Source organism: Ischnura elegans, chromosome 2 (genome assembly GCF_921293095.1).
Source record: "Ischnura elegans chromosome 2, ioIscEleg1.1, whole genome shotgun sequence".
NCBI lineage: Eukaryota > Metazoa > Arthropoda > Insecta > Odonata > Coenagrionidae > Ischnura > Ischnura elegans.
The window spans coordinates 104107243-104134766 of NC_060247.1; the positions used below are offsets into that span (position 1 = coordinate 104107243).

General features: G+C 37.1%; 1 protein-coding gene across 1 annotated transcript in view; it reads right to left on the reverse strand.

Moving 5' to 3' along the window:
- Positions 1-514: 514 nt before the first annotated feature.
- Positions 515-27524, reverse strand: part of LOC124154284 — a 39134-nt gene continuing 12124 nt past the window's right edge. The window contains exons 2-3 of the mRNA XM_046527907.1: positions 3067-3186; positions 515-1382 (exon numbers count right to left, since the gene is read on the reverse strand). Coding sequence (XP_046383863.1) covers positions 1294-1382; positions 3067-3186 — 209 coding nt within the window. The 3' untranslated portion in view covers positions 515-1293. The remainder of the gene's footprint in view (positions 1383-3066; positions 3187-27524) is intronic.

Genomic DNA, 27524 nt, shown 5'->3' on the forward strand with positions numbered 1-27524 from the left:
ATTTTTATAGAGATAGAAAAATAAAGAGACCTGTATTTTTTTGTCTCATGTTTCTCATGATATTTGTGATGAAAACCTTTAGCTGATAGATTTTTTTCAGAATATATCTTTCGCATAATGCTGGAAAAGAGTGAACATGTACATAATACTAATGATTATGTAATATTTAATCATAATGGTGGATTCGGTAATTTTTATGTGAAATGCCTTAATAGTCACCATGTTGTCTTTCATTTAGACGTTTCATCTGGAAGCTTATTTATTTGCTCTGGGCCAAGAATAACATATCACAAGTAGACTCATGCTGAAATTTTACCAAAATGGGTGGGAAATACTGGAAAGAAAAATATTTCTATAAGCATTTCATAACTATGTGAATTAGTCAGAAGCTTTACAGATCTTCAAAATTATTAAGCTCCAAATAATCGTACAAAACTAGGTTACATTCCTAAGTTTAATTCAGTATATATACTATATATATAAGTATAGACTAAGTAGAAAAAATTCTCAGGCATAGGTGAGTAAATAATGGTTTATTTGTATTTTTCTTTCTGTACATATAATCACCAAATATTTTTCCTGAATTTCCCACAATTTGACGTTTTCACAGTTTTTCCTTGAATTTTCACTGAAGCTTTTTCAATTATGCTAATGAGATTTTTCACTTAAGTGTACCTTAATTACCTCAACAAATATTTTACCTCCATAGACATGATTGGCGGCTACGTCTACAGAGCAAATATCTCAATTTTCATTCCACACAAGATAAATCAATGATTGATTGCTGTCTTCCTTTAGTTTTTTTACATCTTCTCATTTTATATAATTTCTGTAGTGAAGATTTTTCACTGCTTTTCTTAAGCTAGACTTAAATTTATTTATACAACTAGTTCTTCTTTGGTTTCAATGTGGAAAATTATACAGGATGGATACCTCTTTAAGGCTCTACTTACTTCCTGGGTGTTATTTTTTTAATGAGTTATCTTACAACTATATTACATATTAATTACAATTATACATTATTTTAAAGAGGATGTAGTCTAGAAAATGCTATCTAGTTTTATCAGTCATAACAGCTCTCCAGAAATTTAGCTGATACTATTTTTGATTATGTAGTGTATGGTTTACCATAATCACAATTTCCCTAGTAAACCAAATTTTGTTTGGTAGTAGGGTATAAGCTAGCAGTAATTCCTTTGTCATGGATTATACACTAATGAGGTGGTTTCATTTTTGTCCATGGTCTTGAGAAATCTGATGGAAATGCTACCATTTGCATTTTCCAAAAATTATTCAAAGCTTTTTGACAATTGATCTTCCACGCCTTCCATCTGTGCTGCCTTCAATCCAATCAGACTTGATCTGTGCTTTCTTTTTGTTCACTGAAATTAAAAAAAAATATTATGGTTATTCATAACTCCTGGGGTATCATATGAAATGTTATTATTATAATCTATGTCGTAAATAATTACACACATAAGAATGCTTTACTTCCATGCAAATTTCATTAACCCTGCCAGCCAGCCGATGAGAAGTATTTGTGAAGAACAAATATGTATCGGCTGGGTGTTTTCCAATGAATATTGAAATTTAATATCATTCCCCAGTTGTACAGAAGAAATAACTTTAATTTTATAAAATTCTGATTACAACAGTTCACATTAGTCAAAAAATCCCTTCTTTGCATGTACCATGTTAAGGTAGGTGAATCGCACTACAATGCTGCAGTATGATTTTCGTCTTTGAGATTTATTTTAAGTTAGAGGAGCGATATAAACATTTTCTTACGTGAAAAGTTTTGGATATACATAATTTTTACATCTACGTGCGGAACAGTGATATTCATTTGCTTAATTTCTACACCTCGGCAATTGAAATCTACCTTTCATCCATTTAAAACAACAAAGAATGGGTGAAATTTAATTTTGAACAGCAGTTTTTAATGCAAAGATGTCATTCTCTCTATAAAATATAATGAAGTGCACCAATCAAATATTTTGCCCATGACGAGAAGAAGAAGACGACCGTTTCGTTGTACGCATAGTTTCTCTCGTGTTCATCTTCAGTCTTTCCTCTGTAGAAGCTAAACTTTTATGTTTAAACAATGTGTAATGATTCATTGTTGTAGTTGAATAAACAATGAGTAAAACGATATATCACTCGACCCTATGGAGCTTCGGCAGAATTCCATACAAATTCTTTAAGTTCGGCATTGTACGTTTTTTGCGCTGATAGTAGTTCCTCAAAGAGCTGATAGAGCACTAGAAGCACTAATCAAAGGACCACTTCATGGTGCAATTGTGGTACAAATCAAGTAGTAAAAGATTACATAATTTTCTGAAGGTAGATTTTCAAGCATGGATAACATAGGTCAAGGAATTAAAATGACATTTTTCCCCAACATGATGGAGAGAGCTGATCTCAAGAAGGCGGGTGCCTGTGATACCCTGCAGCTATGTAATCAACTTACCATTGATACCGCAATGGCTGAAAGACAACCTAAAGCTCAGCAGGATTTACTAATTTAGTCACCTGTGATTGTTAAATGACAACATACAATCAAATCTTAATTTAAAAATCATCTGAATATATATGTGATACTTGTGAAGACATAATTTCCAAAAACCACTGACCTGTGAGAAAAGGGACCAGTTTTCATGAAAGAATATTGTTCAGGGATCTTATAATTTTCTTTCTTAAACACTTTAATCAACAAATAAAACAACCCTCATTCATGATGGGGAGTTGCTTTACTACATAACTAACTCCTTTTCTCACCACTTAATTAAAGCTATTATAATTAATATACCAGACCAATTATTGCTGTTAATGGAGTGAGCGAAAATTGAGCTCCTGTGTCTGTAACTATTTATCCCCCCCATGGTTAAATATTTTGTCCTTTGTTAGTAAGCCTTCAGCTGTTATAGTTAATTCACTACCCTCACAGAGCAGCTATAGTCGCTCTGTGCCAAAAAATTTGTTTTTTTCGAAAATTTTTTGAGACCAGAGGTTTATTTATTTTTAAAGATTTATAGTCTTATATGCTAAAAGGTTCAATAAAATCACCTGTTATGAGTTTAGTTGGTCCGGATGGCTTAGAGAGCTTATCAGCACCACCCACACCAAGTCCATAGGCCACTTTGTACACTGGTAGAGGAATAACAGTTGATGACACCGGAACCAGAACTGTGAAAGAATTTTAATACCATTAATAAAGAATTCTCTTCTATTAAATTGTTTTGAAGTTTCTACAAGTAAGGACATGCATAGAAAATCATTTCTTATCCGTAAGAGAAGATACCAAGTTTATTCATGGTGCTTTTCCTATACCCAGCTGAGTGTTTTTTTTTTTTTTTTGGCATATTTGCTGTGGTTATGTTTGCACAAAATAATGATGCACACATGCTATGGGTGATTAAGTTATGGCCTGATCTTAGTCCATCTGCAGACACCAGGCACATAGCCAGGCCTCTAGGGGTATCAGCCCCCAAAATTCTTTTCCCTTGTAGCGACTACATGCAATATACACATCTGCCAAGGAGGCCACTAGCCCAATGGACTCCTCCTCTGACTTCCCAATGTTTTGATATCGTAGTTACATATCATTATTTTTTCCAATAACCAATAATGAATTTAACTTACAGCACAATCCAAACAAAATATATATGTGCATATTGCTGATTTAATAAAATGCGTGCTTTTTCGCTGCATACAAATTGACAACAAAATAGGAAGTTGTATAGGCAACCTGCAACCAACTCAGTAGCACCCGAAGCAAATTTCTGGCTATGTGGCTGGCAGACAAGGAACAATAAGGACTTCAGGAAAAAATTATCAATCCAACCTTAGACCAGGCAGGCCCACCATTACCTTACTACAGTAACTTAATGAAAATCGATGTACATACTTGTGCGGATACCGACCTTTCTTCGATCTAGTAAATGTACTCAATGCAAACCCACATGTATGAGGAGGGAACAACAACAGTAGGTATTGCGCCCAGAGCACAGCCCAGTCAACACAACAATTGTGGCCATAGTGGGTGGCCATTTTGGCCCCATAATGGTTTTGACCCCTGGCTATTTTGTGGCCTAAGTGTGGCCTGCCTTAATGTGGCTTAACACACTCAATGCTGAGAAAATTTATCATAACACACCGCCACGCGGAAAAAATATTTTGCAATAATATCAGATATTATGTCTTCTTTAATCGTATACAATCATGCATAGTTCAAAATTATTAAAATTTGCACTATTAACAACGAAAATATTAAATATTATAATAAAATTATAATAAATATATTATAATAAAAAGAAGGCAAAAAATCTGCTGCAAGCAAACGACTTGTATCCAGTCACAGGAGAAGACACACTGAGACGCTGGGCACAATTGCAGGGTCTAGTAGAAGACGCGGAGGCAGATGGCGGGCCGAGAAACCTAACGGGACCGATGCCTTGTATTCAAGGCATCCGCGTCTTAGGCTAGCGCGGGATGCCTTGAATTCAAGGCATCCGCATTGAGTGTGTTAAGTATGGATAATACGCTTTCTTTATATCAATAGAATCAGCCAACTTCCACTCACCAACAAACCTGTATCAATAAACCATAATATACTTATGTTTACAAATGTTTGGTTTGCCAATCTATGGCCTTCCTGAGACGATCCAAAGTGTGGCCATAGTTGTGCATGTGTTTGACAAGCCAAATTACAACTTGCTGGATCGCACCCACAGTCTGGCCATAATACAGCAAGCTGTGGCTAGCCATAGCCATGGTTGCCACAGGTAAACCACTATTCGGCCACATTGTGTTGTGTTGATGGGGAGGTATCATTAGGAAGTCAGCAAGGCCTGTGTAACAGTAATCTACTTTAGCACTCAAGCTGTTTCAGTGTGTCATGAAAATATAATGTATCAGCCAAGTAAATTATAAGGAAGTTTGAAGAAGAGTGGAAGAAAAGAGAAGTCTTCTCAACTTCCTAAGAAGAAGATAAGAATACCTTTTCAGCCACATGATGGCTCATGTTGGTCTTCATGAAGTTATTGAAAGACAAGTGGATGGGAGGATTGGCAAAGGTAGAACTTAATTCAATATGCGTACTGGGAACATTTATTTAGAGATGAAAGAGAAGATATAATCATGAAAAGGCCAGCTGATACAAGATTTGAGTGTAAAGTTGCATCCAAACAATCCTAACATTGAGGGCTAATGATGAAGAGTAAGAATTCCAAGGTATTGTGACTCATCATTATCCATTGCAGAAACCAATTTTTCAAACGCATTTGATACCTGACCATCAGAATTTCTAATTAGTATTAATGTTTTTCTTCACTTTTTCATCTTTGTGTAAACCTGGAGAAAAAAAATCTACCTGATGTTAAAAGCAGACATCGAAAAAAATAATTATGTGATTTATCCACCCATCTCCCGCTCCCTAAATTAAAAATTACGCACACTAAAATTTTCTACTTTAAGAAAAATGAATTTGCATCTATGATGCTCGTCTGCCGTGGCATTTTCGTAAAGCTGACTTGACAAATAGCACTCGCTAACTAATTATATGCTCCATGTCAACCAACCTTAATTTAATTAATGAATTGATTGTCTTCCCCCATATATTTTTCAAAGGCGGTACAGAATCACAAGTGGCTCTTCTTGCTGTGTTTATTATTGTTATTCGATGAAACTTCATGGTAAAGCAATTTCCTTTCCAGACGAATAAATTAGGTCATTCGATGTTTATCGAATATATTGGTGAGAATCGTTATTTTTTAGTATATACGAGATGTTTTAAATAACAATCATGGGCGTACTTAGCGGGGGCAGGAGGGAGCAACCCCCCAGAAGCAGAATTAAATTTAATTCAAAGAAAGTTTCGAAAATTTTTCTTTAAATCCAAGAAAAGTGATATTGATTTAAAACATGTAATTAAAATAAAAATATTTTTTCCGAGCAATTTATTGTAAAAACTAAAAGTTACAATTTTTTGAAATTTTGATTTCATAACATTTACTGTGTTACAACCTGAACGACCTCGGCTTGCCCCCCTCTAGTTTTGATCCTGGGGACGCCCTTGATAACAATAACTAAATTACTGGTAAGTTAAATCGTCTGTATTAGCCCTTAGTAATCGTTGCTAAGGTTGCTTCATTATAGCAACAATCAAATTGGCGCGAAAACCTGGATGTCACGTGACGTACTATCGTTACCTTAGTAACGAAAGTAACAATTCGAGGAAACTTTAGCAAATTTACCGGCGGAATAATTAAATCATTAAAAGTTAAGTTTCCTCAGAGGCTATGTCAGTGAATGGTAATTTTTAGAAATGAGTTTCGAAGTGACGTAAGAACGAGTCCTCAAAGAAAATTCTTCTAAAACAAAAAAAAAATCACGGAGTGTGTTAATGCTTGCGTCCTTCTCCACGCAAACACTCCACGGGGCCGTTTTGGGTGATTTTCAGCGAGGAGAGATGTACTTTTTAGCACTCTGGTGTACTTGAAAATCAGGTAAGGAATGATTCGTGCGATTATATATACTAGTGCTATAAAAATAATTTCTTCGGATGAATAATAATTAATCCAATAAACCCGCATTATTGAAATATTCCAAACACGAACTCTTATTACCTTCCTAGGTCCACCCTCTCATTGAGCCTGCATTCATTAAAACAGTCTCTCCCTCTACTTTAATTTTAGATTATAGCAGATCCCGAGAATAAAAAAATCGAGACGAGGAGAATTAGACTAACGAAAGCCGAGTCTGGAGACGGGCGGACGTGAGAATGTCCTCTAATGTTTGGGTAGATTCTTGAAATTTAGTGCTCATTTTTGAAGGCGTTTTCTTATTAGATACAACAGTGGACACTTTACTGTGCGTGTGGGAGTATACAATTGATTTAGGAAAAAAAAGGAAAATATTGTAATTTTTAGGTTGGCTCTGCAATAAATTTTTCATTACAACACTTAAATGCGCAATGTTTAAAAATAATATATATAGATTTATAACAACCATTTGCTTTCGCCTATTAGACCTCAGACACATCGCCGAGGGGTTTGCGTTTCATATAGGGGCCGTGGAAAAAAACTACCACCTTAACCTGCCTCTCCTACGAAGAAATTAAAATCTAGATTATCTGAGTTTTCATCAGCAACCTCCATAAAGATGTTCAATTTGACCGAGTTTATTTATTGCTAATATAGAAATTTGCAATCCCTGTAGTTGGTTGCCGTGATATTCCTTATTTTTGTTTTTTTTCTGACCAGTTAGTTCAGATTATTGATTGTTGGGAGAGAATATAAAAGTGTATGTTTTGCTGTATTTGTATCCTCCGATTAGATTATTTTTAAGAGGGGAAACTGTTCTCGATTTGGATCATAATGGACTTTCAGAATATATATTTCATCATTTATTCTTACTTTTTGTACCCGCAGATCATACTCACTCATCGACCTACCTTGTATTAATAGTGACATGATCCCACGGTTTTGTCAGGAGTGAATTAGTTTCCCCACCAATAATCCACAATAGCGTATTTCAAAACTAATAAAACACAGCCTCATTACGTCTCCTGGCCGAAAAAAACATAACCTCCGCCCTCCCCTCAATGGCCTTCATCGCATCAATCTTTTCCATGGAGGCCCCTCCGTGATAGACACCGAATCTCCGGGCAGGATTATCTCTCACGGAATCGGATAAACGCATGCGCGGCACTGCCTTTATGCCTAAGTGATGCCTCACGGTGGTGTTCGAAGGGGAAAGGAAGGGGTTCGGGCGGTGCAGGAAAGTCGGAAAAGCTGAGGTGCCAAACTGGAATTTATTCGCCTCTCTCCCTTAATTTCTTTCCTCCCACCTTGGGGCCCCGAACGGGTGTGTGGCGAAATATGGGTTTACAACTCTACTGAGAGGCGGAAATGAGGGCGAAAATCGGCTATCCCAACAATATCGAATATATTATTAATTCGAATGGATTATTTTTTTTAGCACTCGTAAATATCTTATCGCAGGAACCATTCCTTACCTGATTTTCAATTACCTCAGAAGACTTAAAAGTGAACCTCTCTTCTCTTTAAATGACCCAAGAAGGCCTCGTGAAGTGTTTGCATGGAGAGGGACGCAAGAATTATCATCCTTCGTGATTTTCGTCTATTGTTAAAGAATTTTCTTCGAAGACTCGTTTTTATGTCACTTCGAAACAAGTTTGTTAAAATTTGTCCTTGAACGGTACTAAACTTATAATGTTTTATTTACTAAGCCGCCGGTAACTATGCTAAATTTCTCTTGAATTATTACTTTCGTTGCTAAGGTAACGATCGCACGTCACGTGACTTCCAGGTTTCCGCGCCAATTTGATTATTGCTATAAAAAACAACCTTAGGAACGATACTATGGGTTAATACTGTTGATGTACTTACCAGTAATTAAGTTACAGTGCCATTTAACATCTTGTAAATACTCAAAAATAACGATTCCCAACAATGTATTCGATAAATATGGCAAAACCTTATTTATTCGTCTAAAAGGAAAATGTTTTAACATGAGGTTTCATCGGCTAACGATAACATACTCGTACATAGCAACAAGGTAGGGGCCCAAGCTATCACTCATGCGAAAGTTGAAAGATTCAGGAATGGAGAAATGTCATTCGTTTGGAGTGAGATTTTTGTGACTTTTAGTTGCTCCTGTAGGGTATGCAAAACTGTATTATAGGGGCAATCACCTTACACATTGATGAGTACCTCCTCAGAGACATCAATAGGTATGAAGCGTACAAGTAAGACGCATAACCATTGTACGGTGAACAAGTGAAAAAATAACTTTCGACGGAAAACCACTTTTTGGATTAACATTGCTCCGCTGTCCGAAAAATTCACGATTCAGAAAATCAGAAAAATTAATGATTACATGGACATGAACATAATTACTTGGTCATGTATAATTGGAATTGCTACGCCTCTCATTTCAGATCGATTTTCTTTGTTTTTTTAATATAAAGTAGAAAATATTTTCCTAACCACTGATTCTTTGGGTTGAATGGTTACGTTGCATTGATAGCGAAACTATACCTCATTTCTTTCGCTTCGGAAAATCTCCGTATTGCGCTCGCTAATAGGACTATTAAAATAAATCCAAATTTAGCTAATTAGCATTAGCTAATATTAGCTAATAGATTTTGGTCAGCTACATCTTAACTTTTTCCGAGACCTCAATTTTCAACTTTTGTCGGAGGAAGGGTTGCTTATATCAGCACCTCTCTACTGCCCACAGTGCATATAAAATTCTGCGCTCCGAGGGAGAACGGTGAATTTACCCTAGCTCACACTTGAAAATGTCTACTATCCGCCTGCCCGTCTGAAAAGGTATTCGGACGTAGCCCCGATGGTCTTCATGACTAGCGAGTAAAGAGGGGTAGTATGACTCAGCAAACGTGTCGTTACTCGCATCAATCTTTCAATGTCAATCAATCGCGCGGCTCAACTTACTGACAAAAGATTTTTTTAGGTAGGTACTGAATATTTTCTTCATTAACAAAGATTATTAATTTACACTTTTCGCCTTTCATGTATGAAATTCTGAGCGAACTCAATTTGAAAATCGGGAAAAATCAAGGCAATGCATGAAATATTTCATCTCGGATGGAGTTTCTCTTATAGCATTTATGCAGGTACTACCTCATTTTTCTATTTTTATGCATGCTTCATTCTTCAATAAATTGAGTCTGCTTCCTGAGGGGATATGCGCTACAGATGAAGTTAAGATGGTTCTAAATCAATGGTCTATTCCAGGGATTACCAAACTTCTTCGCCCGACGCCCGCATTCACTACCAAACAGCATTTTGGCTAAACATTAGGGGTCCAAATAAAAAAGAATCAAAACGTAGAGGTAGTTTTCAATCAACCGACCACGTAAGCATCCGGCTGATCTTGCAGAATACAAATGGATTTTCGTATTTTCTTTATTGCGTAAAAATGTCTCCAAGGGCTTGATGAGAGGCCCTTGCGGTACACATAGGGCCCGCGGGACGTAGTTTGGAGACCCTAGATCTATTCCATCAGCTTGACCAGGGAGGGTTGCGTGCATATTTTTTCTCGGCACATCTTCCTAAATATTATTTAATTCCTAGTGGTTCTGTGATACCTGGAAATTATAATTATTTTTCAAATTACCTTTACCTCAAGGTGGAACCTACAAAATTCTTAGCGTTACAATTGCAATTAGCCAAATTTTGTGACTGAAAATAATTCACAACAAATACTTTGTAGCACCTGCTGCCAAAACGTCACGAACTTTTGACTCAGAAGTTGATGTGATGGCAAAAGAATCAACTAGAGAGTGAAATCATAATATATCGAGTGTAATTGTATCATTCGCGCCAAGAATCAACTGGTTCCTCAATAATGGAATGAAAAAGGCCAATCGGGTGCGCGCCATGGGTCGGTAACGACCAACCAGCGGCGAGCACCCGCACAGCGCACGAAACAAAGCACGCCTACCTACGCGGTGACGTCACTGTCAGGAGTGCCCATATTTGCATCTTTCCCGGCTGGAGAATGTAATATTCGTGAGCGTCCCCTTCCCAAGGGTCAAGGTGAGTTCTCCCTTCTCCCCGGTCCCTATGAACGTGCGAAAAGGGCGAATATGTATATATTCAACATAGGTATGTGGCGAAAAGTTGTTCTTGTATTAGTGAAAAATGGGGGAGGTGGTGGCCCAGTTGATTGAGCGATTGGTAGTAGACCGAAGGATCCCGGGTTCCAACCCCGGCTGATGCCTTCGAACACCCAAAAAATACATCCTGGAGATGTGAAGTGGCCCAGATACAGAAACTACCAGCAGGTGTGCAAAATTTATTTCCTTTCAGTTTTCGGTGATGATTCAGTCATAAATATTTTTTGTCATATGGAATTTACCTATATTTGTCGAAAAAATATTTTCCGCGATGTAGCTCTCTTAACTGCCTTCAATGAAGCGAAATTTGAAGAAAAAATTAGACTAAAGTGCTTTTGTTTTCCTTAAGCAACAGAAGTCATATGCATCAGTTATTATGGTTCAACCCCCTACCCCGAAAGTGTGAAATTCAAAAGCCTTTGGTTTGATCTGGGATTAGCTTTATCCCCAAATTAACCTTCGTGTTCAATTACTGCGCGAGTGAAGGTATTCCACTGTTGTAGTTAGGTTTACATGGAAAATTTGGTGAATCTCCCCGGCCAGTCCCAACTAGTCTCTTCCACATTGAGCTTCCCTCTACTAGCACAATATTGCCGATTGCCCCTATCCTATCCATAAATCCTACTATCTTCCTCTACCCCGCTTATCTAACATCCTTCACTCAAACGTGGTCCGATTGCATGTGTATACTTTGTACCTCATTCTCTATGTTGTATACTTTGTACCTCATTCTCTATGTTGTATTTCACATGGAACATGACATTAGCTTTCACACAGTAGGTTTTCGCAGGTTTTTCACGCCCCCCTTTCTGCAGTGGGTTTTTTTTCGCTGAAAGATACTAAACCCTTATCCTCATACTTTTTTCCTACAAACAGAAATCTTTTTTACACAAAATGTTCGCATATAATTGTTCATCTTTTTTGACATTTCACAAATATTGCATATTGTATATCTTTTGTATTATAAACGTTTAACTACCGTTTTTAAATATGTTTGCATTGACGCTATCGAGGGGTTAGGTGGAAGAGGAGACTTCTTAGTCTCAACCTCGCCCGAATAAAGACAATTTATTATTATTACCTCTTAATACTCCTGAAAAAATATCATCCCACAAAAATAGATGTTCTTCTTCCGCTTTAGAGAACAGATGTTTCCTAATGGCTTATTATGAAATGCTTTAAGTAGAGAAAAATAATAGGAAGAGAAATTTGCTCCGCATAATGGAATTGTATCGGAAAATTACCAAAAGGTATCATTGTTTTGCATCCCGGTTGATAAGGTGATTGAGGAAGTTTGAAACATCCTCAATAAATCTCTCCGAAAATGTCTTAGGCACCATTACGTTCATATTCGACTAAAAGGCACGGAGAGAAAAATTAGGAAAAAAATTGGTAATTTATCCGTAATTGAGCATTATCACTGAATCATATGACCTCTGTGCCATGAAGACAGCAAAAGCATGTTAGTGTAATTATTTTTCTTCGCATTATGCTTCATTAAAGGCAGTAAAGAGAGAGACATCGAGGAAAATAAATTTTCGGTTTAATATAAATTCCATTTGATAGAAAAAACTATTTGCGATGGAATAATCACCAAAAATGGGAATTAAATACGTACACCTGTCGGTATTATTTTTTGTAGCCAATCTGCAGTAATGAGCTAAAATAATTGAAAAAAACAGATGGCAGATGGCAGGCTATACTTCAAAAATGTCTCCCATTGAGAAATGCACACATTCGGTATTTTTAATAGCCAAGATTCACATGAATTTATAACTTAAACAAGGGCTAAGAGTGTCATTAATTTTTATATATTCGCACTAATTCAGCTAAATCTTTCGGATCAAAATTCTACTGAAGCTTTTAATTAAATGATGAAAGATGAATGCCAGCAATATAATTACAAATTGTGCTGCACTCAATTCCGGAATAAATAAGCACTCGGGAAATAAAACGAATAATTTCTCGTGGAATTTGTGATTTTTACTTAGCGAAATGGTTATTCCATTACGGAATCCACCGTGAGATTTATTAATAAAAAGTGAGGTTTGCTTGAACTCTATTTCCTTTCAAATTAAATACGTGCGCCACTTATTTTCTTTTATGATCTAATGAGGTGACCAGCTGGAATATTTTAATCTTTCTCTGCAAGTTTATATTTAAAACATAAAATACGTTCCCGGCAAGAAATTCGCAGAAAATAAATGATAGGAGAGTCATTCGTCATTTCTGCAAATCAGTCCAATGGAAATGCAGTGGTTGAGTGGCCCTGAAGACTATTGCTCTCCCTTCGTCTTCGAGAAAAAAAAGCTATATTAATTTTTTATCAGGACTGCCCGGAATTCCGGAAAAGGGCAATTTAGCAGTTTCTCTGCTTCTCCTTTATCGAGGTTAAGTTGGACTACTAGCACAATTTCAAAGATGGCATGTGTTTTAAGTACCAAAAATTACAAATCTAAGATTATAATCGAGCACGAATAAAGAACGTAGCGCACTACCGGCACGACTAAAGAAGGGGGGTGTGGTTGTTACTTTCGTAATTTGAAAATCCAATCTGCTTCCATTTATAAACATACTAGCTGACCCGGCGAACTTCGTACCTCCTAACAATCAATGAACTTACAGTTTACTTACACCATTTATAAATCAAGAGCGGCTGTATCGTTTTTAATCATGTTTATTATAATAAAATAAGGATACAAATTCAATAAAACTACGTAAATGAGTACCAAAATTGCTTGTCAGAAAGACATTTTCTTTATTGAATCTACATAGGGTGGATCGGAGCACGTTTACGCGGATTTTTTTCAACAAATTTTCTTACATTTTAGGTTAAGAAATTTTGGGCATTGTGGTTTAATAAAGCAGTTCATGAAATAAAAATTATACGCATTCAGTTGTTGGCTATTACTAGCTGTGGTTGGTTATTAGCTGTAAAAAAAATGTTTTTAGGTCCAAGTCTGTTGCATACACTTGGCCCATTCAGGGGGGAGGTTGACACAACCCCAGACCGACGCTTGACTGATGCTCAATATCGTGCAAAAAAAGCCCCTATGAGGCAGCATTCGCATTAAATGACCTAAGGCGCGCCAGTTTCAGTATCTCTGTTTGGAAAAAATGCTCTGCTTAAACGTACTGCATGCGTAAACGCACCACGGTGAGCCCTACACATTCGGGTTTAATATCTTGCGTCAAGCACCTTCTGATAAACAACAGTTTTTGTTTTGTTATCAGGCGCAAGATGAAGCGGATGAAGCTAAATAAATATAGCGAAGCAAAGCAGTGGCGCAACGAGGGGAGGTTTTGGGAGATAAACTCCCCCCCCCCCCCAAGAGCTTAGAGAATTTTTTTATGAAAGATTTTGTCATTAATATTAGGGGGACGGATGACTAACAAATAAAACATATTTAACTATTCACACAGTCGCAAAACCCACTATTTTGAACCATTTATCTTAAAAAATGTCTGAAGGAAGTGCCCCCACACTTCCCGCTTACCTTAGCGAGTTTTCTATAACCTACAGACCCGTGGTATTAGCTGCGCCCTAAACCCCATATCCTAGCTACGCACTTGAAGCGAAGGAAGAAATACAGAGGATGGTTTATCGACTCGTGAACATGCACGTTAAATTGACCATGAGAAAATCATGGGTTTTCATTAGTACATGAGCACAAACAACACAAAAACTGAAAGACTGACCATGCGATTTTTTAATCGTTATCACGAATGCAACACGAATTGGAAATTTAATACGTTTAAGCTCAAAAGGGCATATGAGTTGAGATCATGGAATCTACGGAATAAGGACTTCCTCACCTTTGAATTTTCCTTTGAGTAAAGTTGCGTGAATCACATTCATTAGCAATTATTTTAATCACCAAACACGTTCCGTTGGATAGTTATGGTTGGTTTAGGCTTCGAAAGATCATGAACACAGAAATTACACTTTGCTGTAAATCGTGCCTTGGTAAGCCAGGTACGTCCAAGGACTTAAAATATTCAGATAGATAGTTGGTGATTCCGTCTTCGTTTGTTACACATTTAAAAGATTCGAATTCATGCAGAGTACGAACTATTTGAATTTACCTCGTTTTAGTCATCCACATCTTCGTTCTTGCTCGCTAAATCAACCATCTTTGATTCTTTTGGTGATCAATCATATTCTGGAACTCTTTGTTAATGAGCTCACCTTTCGCTGAAACTAATTTGCAATCATTCCAAGGAAATGAGTTAAAACTACTCGATTCCTCGACAGGAACACGGAAATTACCGTTTGTCAACAATTGCTTGGAGATTTGTTTACAAACACGGTAGTGAAGTGTCAACTCGAGCTGGGCCACGGCTGGGCTTACAATTAGCTCGAATTAAATTTTTTAAATGTAATTTCAATTTAATTAATATTTTGAATATATTTAGTAATTAAAATGTTATATTGTTACTAAATTCAGTTATTAAAGTGGTAAAAACAAAACAAATTATTTAATTTGTAATTTTGACCGACTTATCAATTGTTGTGTTACTATAACTCCTAAAAGCATGTCCATAGGAAAGAGATGAATTTTTTGTGTGAAATTATCCTTTTTTTAATGGCCTATATGTTAACCCCGCCTGAGACGAACCCAAAGAACCAAATCTCATTGAAATCGGTGCAGCCGTTCTCGAGTTATAAGTGTTCTAACTAACACGATTTTCGACTTTCTTTTATATATATAGATTATTCTCAACCCTTCTTACACAGCGTAAAGTAAATTCAAGATTTTTCTTTTTTTCAATGATGCAAAAATGTTCAAATGCACTGAATTATTGACAAAAAATAACAATTACGAGAAAAGTTGTTGAAATTTATTGAAGCCTTTTTCCCGTTGTATATTTTTTTACTTCCACGGCTTCTGCTCGTTATTTTATCTCAATTGCGTAAACACTGCAGAGAATGCACCGGTATTACTATGAGTTTTATAAATGATACACTTTTGACATCTTCACTTCTTAAAATCTTAACAACACACCGTATTTTTTATTCTGGCAGTTTCATCATCAGACACAAAATCCTGCGGGACATCTGTAAAAGTGATGAGAAGTGCGACACGTTTTATTATGGGATACCTTCCCCTGTAGCCCGGATCTTTTGATGTCATACGAATTTATTTTCTTAATCATATCATTGGGTCCGCACGAAGGGATACCACGCTGTTCGACGCGGATCCCAGTTCCTACGACCTGGCCGCTTTCCCACAGCCGTTCCTTAAAAATTACCGCAGGATCTTTACACGCTGGCCTGCTTCGACGGGAAACTGCATTGTGGTGTGAGACAGGGGGGGTGAGAGACAATGAGTTCAATTATCTTCTTTGTTTCTCGTTGCTGGGACGGGGGAAAGGAGGACTCAATTCTTACGGGAAGGAAGAAAATTTCTCCTCCAAGCAGGAGGATTTCAAGCGCAGCACTCCGTCCGTCGGATGGGACGTTAAGCAGTGGCCCCCTTGGCGCCTTTCGTCAAAAGCAAGCTAATGCCGACGCCGAGTTTCTCTCCGCCCTTCCTTCCATACCCCTCCCTCATGGCGCAAATGACCTCAGCTGCCGGTCGCCTCCTCCAAATAACATACCAGTAAATTTTTCGGTTGAAAAAGTCATTGTTCTTCATTTACAATTAAAAGCGAATTCCTCCTAGTCTAGGGCCCGAGACTACCATTATAATATTAAAAAAATATGTATATATAAACTGTTACCACCTGGCAAATAACCAACTTGTAACTTGTACAATATAATAATAATAATAATAATAATAATAATAATAACAAAGTACTGTGCTGAGTCTGCTTTCTCTGAGCGCCATCTCATCCCAGTTGCACCACCGACTAAGAGTAGCAAAGGCGCGACACGATGCAGAATGGAAAGGGAAACTGGGAGTGCCCCTCCGTCCTTGCTGAATATTCCATTGTTCCAGTCTTTTCTCACCACAAACACACCCTCCGACCTCAAAATTCAGCGGCGTGGAATTGGGAGGGAGAACACTCCAGAGAGGGGCAGCCTCCTCTGCAGTAAAAGTTGTTTTGCGTCGAAAAACGGACATGGGTGCTAATTGACGACGAAAGGGAGGAAAAATAACTGCCTGTAAGGAACTCGAATAAAAATATAAAAAAATGGTGATCGAGGTATCAAAATGCGGCGCACTTTCAATTCGAAAATGGTTCGAGAGGAAGGACGCGTTGGCGCGAGCAGGAAATCAGAAAGCGAGTCTGCTGATGTTGCTTGGAGATGAGGGAACAGGTTGGAACCGGGGAGATTTTTCAGCTTTATCTTGGAAGTATAATTGTGCGCTTCCAATTGTATTTGCATAGAGGAGATAAGAAGTAAAATTAATCAAAGAAGAGTGGTATTAGAAAATATCAAGGGGATAGGGTTGGTGTAGTGGTTAGTGTGTTGGCTTCCCACCTCGTGGGCTTCGGTTCAAACCCCGGCGATGGCAGAGAATTTTCAGAGACTGCCCGATCCCTACTTGACTGTTGTGTGGAGGCATTTCAAGCGCAATACTCGGTCCGTCGGATAGGACGTTTAGCCGTGATCCCTTTGGCGCCTCTCGTTTATAGCAGGCTAATGCCGACGCCGGGTTTCTCTCCACCCTTCCTTCCATACCCAACCCTCATTGCGCAAATTACCTCAGCTATCGGTCGCCTCCTCCAAATACCACTACGCCACCAGGAAAGATCGAGGGATGTTCAAGCAAAAGCTACATAGGGCTCGGCTGGGATCCGCACCGCAAAATATTCTATCAAGTAGATACTAATATAACTATTTAAATTTTACAGACGTTTACTCTGCGGACCAACAAAGACTGACCATTTCCTTTTCACATCGAATCACAACGTCATAATTTGCGCCACTTACTCTGAAAGTATGGGCTTCCATTAAATTCTTTGTGATTGAAAATTCAGTTTTGCAAGTTCAGATTAAAATGTTTTTGAAGCTTATGTGCCTATTTTTCCCATCTATTTTAATAAATTTCATTTGCCATTCGAATATCTTCTGAGTTGCAGAGAGAGTAAATAGAATCGAAACTAGTTTAACGCAGGTATGATATTGAAGTGATTTTGCTATTTTTATATACTCAATGTTAATATTTTCAATACTTCCCCACACCTTGAATGCCGGCACAACAGATTGAGCTAAAGGATCCAAATTCCGTTCCTCGTTGCGGGATTTAGAGCATAGTTTTGAATGAGACTGAAAAAATGGCCGTAAAGATAGAAAGTAGAGACACGCCCTCCGACTTTTAAATTTTGGATAAAGGAAAAAAATGGAAAAATTAAATTAAGTTAGTGCAGTTTAAAATAGAGGTTAAAATAAGAAATTGATGAGACAAATTGAAGGATACAGGGGCGCAACCAGGAATTAAGGGTGGAGGGGTTCAGGTGCTACTAATATCGGGGTGTGTGGGGAATGGAATACTCACCAGGATAAACGGCAGGTGCGAAATTAATAAATTGCGGAATTTTAAGATAAATGGTTCAAAATGGTGATTTTTACGGCTTTCTGGGGGATATCTTATTAATCCTTTCACTATTCTATTTGTAATATCAATCCAATTTAGTAAAATGGATTTAACTTAAAAATTTCTTTAAGCTCTGGGGGGGTTTTATCGCCCGAACCCCCCTCGCTGCGCCAGTGGAAGGATAAGAAATAGCCAGAAAGAAAAAAGAAGATGTGGCTTTCACACTAACCAGGGTGTTTTTGCGAGATAATTTCGTCGAAAGAAAGGTACTTACGGAAAGCGAAGGAGGGAAATTAAATTGATGGCGTGATGGAGGTGACCAGAGATAGAAACTATAACAACGTAAAGAAATTCTCATGATAAAATACATTTTTTAATCAAACAAATGAATTTATGAAATAAGGGCCTAGGTTGCAGTATCGGCAAGACTTGAGAGTTTTGACAAATTTGTGTGATACAAATAATCTTAATAGCCATCCAACATAGTATCTAGTGAACTCGAAAAACAGCTTTTCTATGAACAATGCAAAAGCAATAACGCACAGATAACGGGTAGTCGCGATAGAAACCCTGAGTATTGCACCGAAGCAAACAGTCCCCCGATTCAAACAACCCGAGACCTTTAACGCACGAGAGCGTGGGAAGGAACAGGATCAGTGGACGGCCTTGCTGCGTGGGAATACTACGCACGATCCGCACGGATACAGAGATACGAAGAGCTATCGCCGACAGAATGGCAACGTTCGAATGTTTGATCACTCCATATCGGGAGGGACAGGGATTCATCGCGCTCGACTCAGTGAATCCATGTATCATAGCATTCGCGCCAATAGTACTGCACATTTTTAATTATCATACGCCAGTTGATTGTGTCAGGCGAAACTTCGAAGAATTTTCTTGATGTTTTAAATGAAGAAACGCAACATGTTGAAGTTGTTTCGGGCTTGTCCTGATGACGATGGACGACTCGGCCATCGAAACGTTGGCAGAGAGGGCGAACCTCACCCGGTGGAAAACCCGAAACAACTTCAACATCGTCATACGCCGGGAATACCTCAGATATTTCTTCAAGAAACGGAGCAATTTGTTATTCCACATAAAATTAATTCGCGATTAAAAAGGAGGGATAAATCCCATGATAGCCTTTTTAGTGCCAATGTATTGGTGATAATCATCTTCAGTTGTGCCAGAAAATGACCCAAGTCGACACCGGACACACACAGAGGTTGTGAGAAATAACAAAGTTTTCACTTTCATTTATTTTAAACATATTACAGAGTTTTATATAAATTAGTTATGTAACGAGTGCAATGCAGTCCATATCAAAATATAAAGCATTTTATTCTGCATTGAGGATGCGCAGTATGGTTTTCTTCATAGATATTCATTTTTAAAGGCGCGATTTTAAACCGAGAAGAGAAAAATTCTACGCCATATTATGATATTTTAATATGACTCTCTTCCATAAATAGCATGAAAATTAAATAACGTATATAAAAATAATAACAATTTTTCGAGCATATTACGTAGCAGCCTAGTCTTAAAACCTTTTTAAGTTTGGAAATATGTGTAGCTATACTGGTTAAATATCTTTACCTCCGCCAGTTATTACTTCGTTCACTTTTCGAAGTAGTTCAATTTATCTGCCACATGGGCATTGATTTTATTGTAGCACCATAAGGCATAAAGGACCGATACAGTTTTAGAACATGATAAATATTCCCTCACAATGACAACTAATAATACACCACTAGAAAGAAGTTGGCTATAAGAATCAAACACTAATGCCTTGATCAAAAATAATAGTAATGATACTAACATTAAACATTTTTAAATGTTTTTGTTGAATTTATGGAAATTTTCCACCAATTAAATCCGACGAAAATAAATTTCGCCTCCTAATAACATTCTGTATAACCATATATTGACGTCCGCATCTTTTCCCACGGCAGCGACGAAAAATGCTGCGGCCTGAACTCGCGCTGATTATCATCAATGCACTGCGAGAGAGACGACTATCTACTAGTTATCTTGCATGTTTGTGGACGCACAGTTTCCCCGAGTAGATATTGTCTCCCATTCAATTCTAAAAAGAATCTCATTGACCTACAATTCTAATCCCAACAGCCATCGCATATCCATTCAAACACGACACCGCTGTTCGTGGCATGCGGACTCGATTCACCGCAGGCAAGTGGATTGCAGAATAACTCTTACTTTTTTCCATGATTCCGAAAATCTATTGCCATATTATTCCCTAAAATAAAAGTTACTTTCGCAGTTAAAATCAGGAATATTCAAGCACCTACCTACTCCCTGACTTATTTCCATTTATTTATTCAATTATTCCCATTTCCCCCGAAAACAGCACGTATGTCGCATATTTTACGAAGGGTGGTATACAACAATTAACGATCTCAAAAACCCATGTCCTTGATAGGTGGGACTCGAACTCGTGACCTACGGTATGGCAGGCAAGGATTTTACCCCGCCACAGGAGAGGGCGCAGAGATGTCATAAATTGTCCAAATTGATGCAAGATATATTTCCAGCAAAAGCAAATTATTCTACTTCCCAGCCCTTACTTTTCACACAAAAATTTTGAAATGCTATCGCCGGCTGAAAAAAAGTTCGTGGCATCGTCTCAGGTCCGATCAAGCATCCAGTTCTCTTGCTTGGTTACGAAGGAAGAAGAATCCCATAACGGCCTATCGTGGTAAGTGGGGAGTGATGAGTGACGTTATTAAAATTTGCTAATTTCCTTTCCGCGAATGGAGTGAGAACAAAGAACTTAATATTTTTATTAAATACATAATACGAAAATTATGCGAAGAATATAAACGGAAATTTGCCGGACTTTTTCAACTCAATCTAATTTTCGGCAAAATCGCCGGTAAAATATTGCAATCAACTTCCTTTTTCTCTTTGAGTTAATTGCAACATTCACTTCACTGTCTATTTTGGAGAATCTCATGAAAGTAAACTCATTGATGTATTTCCATCGATTCATGCCCTTAGTTGGAGGATCGTCAACATCCTGAAGGCATTGACTAAGGTAACTATTAGCATTTTGAAAGCTGCCAAAATCATCACCCGTTGAAAATTTCAATAAGAATAAGTCTGCATATGTAAACAAATTTTGAGGCAACCGACATCGCGAGGGAAACTTAATGTTCCACAGGCGTCGCTCACGATACATTTTAAGCGATTCAAGGACAAGGACTACGGAATACAAAAAAAGTTATGAATAATGATCCTTTAGCATTAAACTGCTCTGATTGCAAGAGAAGAGTATTTTTTTAAATGATTGCTTCATTCATCGTCAATTTTCTAAAGATAGATTACGAATCTAACATATGTCATCTAAATGCAATGTTCTCCTGAGATATAACTATGGGGCGTGTAGCAGTGGATTCCTACGGAATGTATGCCTTTCCATCATAACGTCGTAGCCAGAAGATATTTTCTGGGTGTCCACTAAACATTTTGGGAGAAGTTCAATTGGAAAGTTTAAACTTGAAAGTTACATTCCCTTCAGGTTCTGACGCTCAAATGAGCATAGTTTGGACTAAGTGATGCTCTCGCATACATTCGTTAAAATCTCTCATTGATAGCCTATATATCCAAGCAAAATAAAGGTATCCAAGTTTTTGGTACCATTCAATCAACTTTTCGGTATCGCCTTTCTTTCGAAAATCTCGCTCGAGGTTGACGTCTTGAAACTAGGTTATTTGCGCTCCTCATGGAACGATTGCGAGACTTCCTGGCACACGAAAAGAAACGCAGAATAAATAAATACAAGAAGAGATCCCGGGTTGGCAAACAGGATAAATATTTGGCATCCTCATTAAACATTGGGACCAGACGCACTTGTCGCAATGCGTCTCGGCGCGAGCCACCTGCGCATTGCGCATTTCGTGCCTCCAATGCCTGGCCTCACCTCTTTCCGTTCACTCGCGTGATGTCCTCCGACGATTGTGTGAAGGAGCAACTTTCCCTCCGCGCGCGCGCGACACGTCCATTCACTTCCCCTGGAGGAAGTTCCACCGCGAGTCATAGCCGTTAATTTAGGTGGCTGGAACGTTTTTTTTTCTCTCTCGAAAATGACGTATATGTGTGAAAATTCTCAATTGTGTTTTACTATGCCTACTCGCCGGAAATTTTTGAAAACATTATGACGTCCATCTAGTTTTGTATATAATTTTAATGCTATTTTAACACTGATTCTTATGCGAATAAATTAAATTAATACTATCGTAAATAATAATTTAACCTATAGATGAAGGCAAATACGTGCAAGAGATAGAAGGTTATGCAGGTGCACAAAAAATAACTAAATTTACCACCTGCGAGTATCGAAAAACACACAAAAATACTTGTGTTGTCGTCGAAAACCAGATCCATTCATGTTTCATGGCAGTAAAAATTATGGGCATTTCTTCTATGACTCTTATTACAGCAAAAAAAGATAGTTCAAAATTAAAATTACCTGACATAGTAGTAAAAATTACGTATAGGATTTTTTGAAATTTATCGCTGCTATTTACGCTTTTCGCATCACAGAAAAATGACACCATAAGCACTTAAATGGATTTAAGGTAATTTAAAAAGGGATATCAAGAGAAAACAGCTAGGAAAATTTTAATACAAAATCAGTATCGCAGAATTAGGAGAAGACACTATGGAAAAAATATTATATAAGAAACATCATTCTTTGTGTTTCTACTTAGTTGAAATCTCAATTTACACCCTGGTGGTTATAACTAAGAGGAAATATTTATAAGAGCGTTCAACTAGAGTGAGTATTTGAATTAAATCGAGGTCAAAATTGAAACCACACGATTTAAGAAGAATTATTATTATATAAAATGGAAAAGCTATGAAATCGAAGCCTACTAAATTGTTTCAATAGAAAAAACTAAGACCTCATCTTCTTCGCGAGTTATGGATTTGGAATCCAATTTTCACTCGAAATACAGCATGCGCAGAGAAAAAAATTGCTCTTTCCCATTTCTTCACTCTGAGACCTTCTTCTATTGTGGCTTGCAGTTACCGCCCCAAAAATAAAACCTGACGCAAGAATCTCTAAATTCTTCCATTCGTCAGAAACAGTAGCTGTTTCAATACAGTTCAGGGACTTCTTTTGTGTCGCGAGTTAGTGTGTCCCCACCGTTCGTGAGGCGCATCCTCGAGTTTTTCAAGGTAATAGGCCATTCATAAATTCATTTTGGCATCATATCACGACAGAATTGTAGTCAAACCCACTATAAATTTAATATGATACCCTCGGAAAACTTTACAATGGTTTGCAGCTTTCTTTCGTGCCGAAATCCGGTCTGTCCCGTCAATTTTCTGTGACCTTTTTTACTAACTAACTAATTTCTTTCACGGCGTAGTAAAATTACTAAAATGCTCTTCTGTTCGAATTCTTCGTTTTGGATGGTATATAATTTTTGGTGTGCGATTGGAAAAACCTCATTGCAATGTTTAGTTTCCCATAAATGGAATAACATTTGGAATAATCGGAGGAAATAAAAAATTGCACTCGGTTTGCCATTCTTTTCCAGTCTTGAAAACATTGTTTCAAAACGCCTGGATTTCAAAATATTATTGAAAAAGGCAGCTGACGGCTATAAAATGTTTGTACAACAAACAAATGTGCTGTTACATGAATTACTTTTATATTATCCGAAAAAGTTATTGTAGAGCTCCTATATGGAGAGCCTATTTCTCCTAGTGAGCAACAAAACGTTCTAATTCCTTAATGATTTAGAGCATGTCCGTCACAGACGAAAGTTGAAAGTATTCTAGGAATTCTATTTTTACAAGGCATCTCTATGGTCCAAACGAGCAATGAGACTTATTTTAGATGCACAACTTTTGCTCTAACTTTCTACATTTTTACGTAATTGTGGCGAATATTAAATAGTGGAAGTGTATCCTTTGTCCAAATTTCACAGTCTGTTCTCATGTGTGATTTTATTACCTACGACCACAGTTTTCTAAAATAGTAACAGTATCAAGTTGCAGAATTATCTCCATAAGATTTTATGCCTGGTAATATTATTGATTATGGCCGATGCGACATGTAATACCACAGTATGGAAAGTGATGATACACTATTATTTGCGCAAATCCAATCCAGAAATTCATTTATTGACTCAATTTCTCTCTACACAGCAATATAATTAGAACTTAATTGAAAGGAAGCCATCACTATATGCACGTCTACATGAGAATAAGGGAATCAATATTAAGAAGGGAGCGGGTGAATTAACATTTGTAACGAAGCAATTTCCGGAAGTAATAAAATTACTCTCCAAAACGGCCAAGAAGAAATTTCTTGAAATCGCTGCAACATAAGCAATTTCCTCTAATCCTGTAATAATAAATCCTGGAATATCTCGTCCCTTACTTTCATTGACAAGAACAACGTAAATGAAGCCTATCGCATTCTCAAAAGTTTTCTCTCGGTGAATCTCAAATCGATGACCGATGAAAGAGGTCGTTTAACCATCACAATTTTGATTTCTGGAGGTGATCGAAGTCTGAGGTCATTTCTGCCTTTACTTAAACGAGATGGATGAGTGAGCGGAGAAGTTAGACACGTCATATTTCGCCCACACATATTCGAAGGTGAAAAGGAGCCCAGCTTATTGAAGCCCCTACATGGCGAGTGTGGAATGACATTTTAGAAACCTACCATCCCGACAACTCCAGGCAAAACCGGACATTTACCAAGGAATGAAATAAGCGGAAGACAGAGTAAAAAATAAAATATATTGTTTTCGTATGCTCATTCGTTTTTAAACTCTTTGTTGAGAAATATTAACTTGAAGCCAATGACTTCACCTTACTTTAATCTAGAATGGTATCGATCTGAAACTCCACACATCACAGGATACCGAAATTAAGTCCTAGGTTGACCTACCCTGAATTCTGTTGTTCTGAAATCTCTATTTTTTCAGGCTAATGATTTAGAAAGAATAATTAAGAATGCCGACGGAATTTATTAGATGTTCAAAGTAAATTTTAAAGATGTTGCTAGTGTGCTTGAGTGAAGTATTTTTGGAGATGTAAATTACTCGAGATTGAGCCACCTTAATGCGACTTGAAGGTCGGCGAGTAAAATCTCTTACCCGCAGCTAATTGACGAGGAAGAAAAACCTAAAGGACATTGCCTCTCCATCGAGATATATTGTAAAAGTATTAATCTCTTATCGACACTATGGTCGACTACAATACGGAAATTCCGTCTGATCTCAAGATTTTCCCATCACATTTGATGCACACAATTTTACACCAATTGAACAGCATTACAATACGTCAGTGAACGCAGTAAACTAATAATCGTCTTGTAAAGACTAAGCCTTGTCTCGCTAGCCATTCGTGCCTCTCTATAGCCTCATACACCTTTGACTATGTTTTTAACTCATTTTTAACTTCCTAAACAATCAATAAAATTATTTCTTGGTCTTCCTCTTCCTTTATTGCCATTTTTTTCGCTCAATAGAATTATCTAGGAGTTTGATATCATTGCTTATTTGCCATGTGCATTATATTGCCCTGAAAGTCACAACTGCAAATTTATACGTTTTTCAGATCTTCTCTTCTATATTTTAAGAACAGAAGACCCGATTTTATCACCGATGACGTAGCCGCTTCTCCCTCTCACATTCCTAGAAACAGGATGAATGGCTGTTATTTGAATGCGTGAGCAATCGCTGTCACGTCGCATAACTTTATGACTCAGCCATGTCATTACATAATTTACGACTGGCAAAGCAATTAAAATGGAAGGTGTCCGAGTATGGTTAACATGCACTGGTGAAATGAAATGAGTGTCTTAAGTTTTTTTTTCTTCTTCGAGGGAAATATTACGACGGATATGGCAACTTTCGGAAGATTACTTCAAAAGCCTTCAATTATCAGATACTCAAACTACCGTCACAAAATAATTCCTCATCTGCACTAAAAGCAATACATTCTTTAAAATATCTAAAGTTTTACTTATTTAATTATGGTTACAAGACATTTATAGTTAGCCCTTGATATTTGGGAAAGAACGAAGACAACAAGAAAATAAGCAAATCCAAAGTAAAATTTTAAATGTGAATCCTGCTCATCTACCTCATTACATATTTACTATCTTAGCTCACGCGAAGGTAGTTTAAAATAACGAATACTAATCCGCATTAATATACTTTCAGCTTTTACCTCAGTGAATCTTAGACCTTCTTTAATTTATTCATAAACGGACAAATAACTTATTATTACTATGCATTTATATTATTTATTTCGACCTTGACTTCCTTCCTCAGAGATAGTCAACTTTCCTCTACTTCTATTTCAAAAAGATGCAAATTGGCCGTGATGATTTCATTCCTAACCTCTACTGGTATAAATTTCCAACGCATCGCGGTGGCAAGTACTCACAATTGCACATCTAAAATAAAATTAAAACAATGTGATTTATGGACTCCATCATTAGTTGTACACGACAACGTATTCAATAGACGAGAGGACTTATTTGGTACCCGAAAGGTGTCTCTAACTTCGCTATCGTTCGCATATGATATCAAATTTCTTAAGATAAAGTAAAGAATGTACACAGTGATATCTATCCAATTTATAAAATATAAAAAGATATAAATGGACGATACCCTCAAAGATTTCATTGCCTAAAATTGTTTTTATAAAGTAGAGTTTATAATGATCTGGGCACAAAAAATTCCTTAGTAAACAATTAATCCTTTATTAAGAAATTTTGGGCTATCTTCAAAAGCCCCTTTTTCAAAAAATATTCTAAATATAAGCATCAACATTTACCATACTTCCACATTCTAATTAGATTTAAAAAAAATTCATTTCTACGAGAAATAAATTGTACTCATTTATGTTCGCACGGATTTCCTCTTTGTGCGTGAGCTTGATTTCAAGCAGGTGGAAATTTTATACTTTTTTAAAGGCCAAGGTCGTCTGCGAATCGGCCAACTTCTTCATTCTTAAAGAGTCACTTTTGGCCGTTCCTATAGCAAAATTATCACGCAGAAACTCGATTGAGATACATTACCTACGTTAATACAGAAAATTAAAAGCACGCAGAAACTTAATTTGGATATATTTCTGAAAGCCGAGCCATTTTACATAATTGGTGATGAGATCAATCAAAATAAAACATCCCATTCCTATGTGTAAAAAATCTTGAGATTAAATAGTATTATTAAAAAAATAATTGTATCTAGATGTTTTTCGTTTAACCCCTTTCAGCTATTATTTCTCGTTCGGCAGATTTGACCACTGGAAATTCTCCGACAATTTGACCCTGTGCACCTCATATTAATGACCATGCACTTAAAATACTAACAATG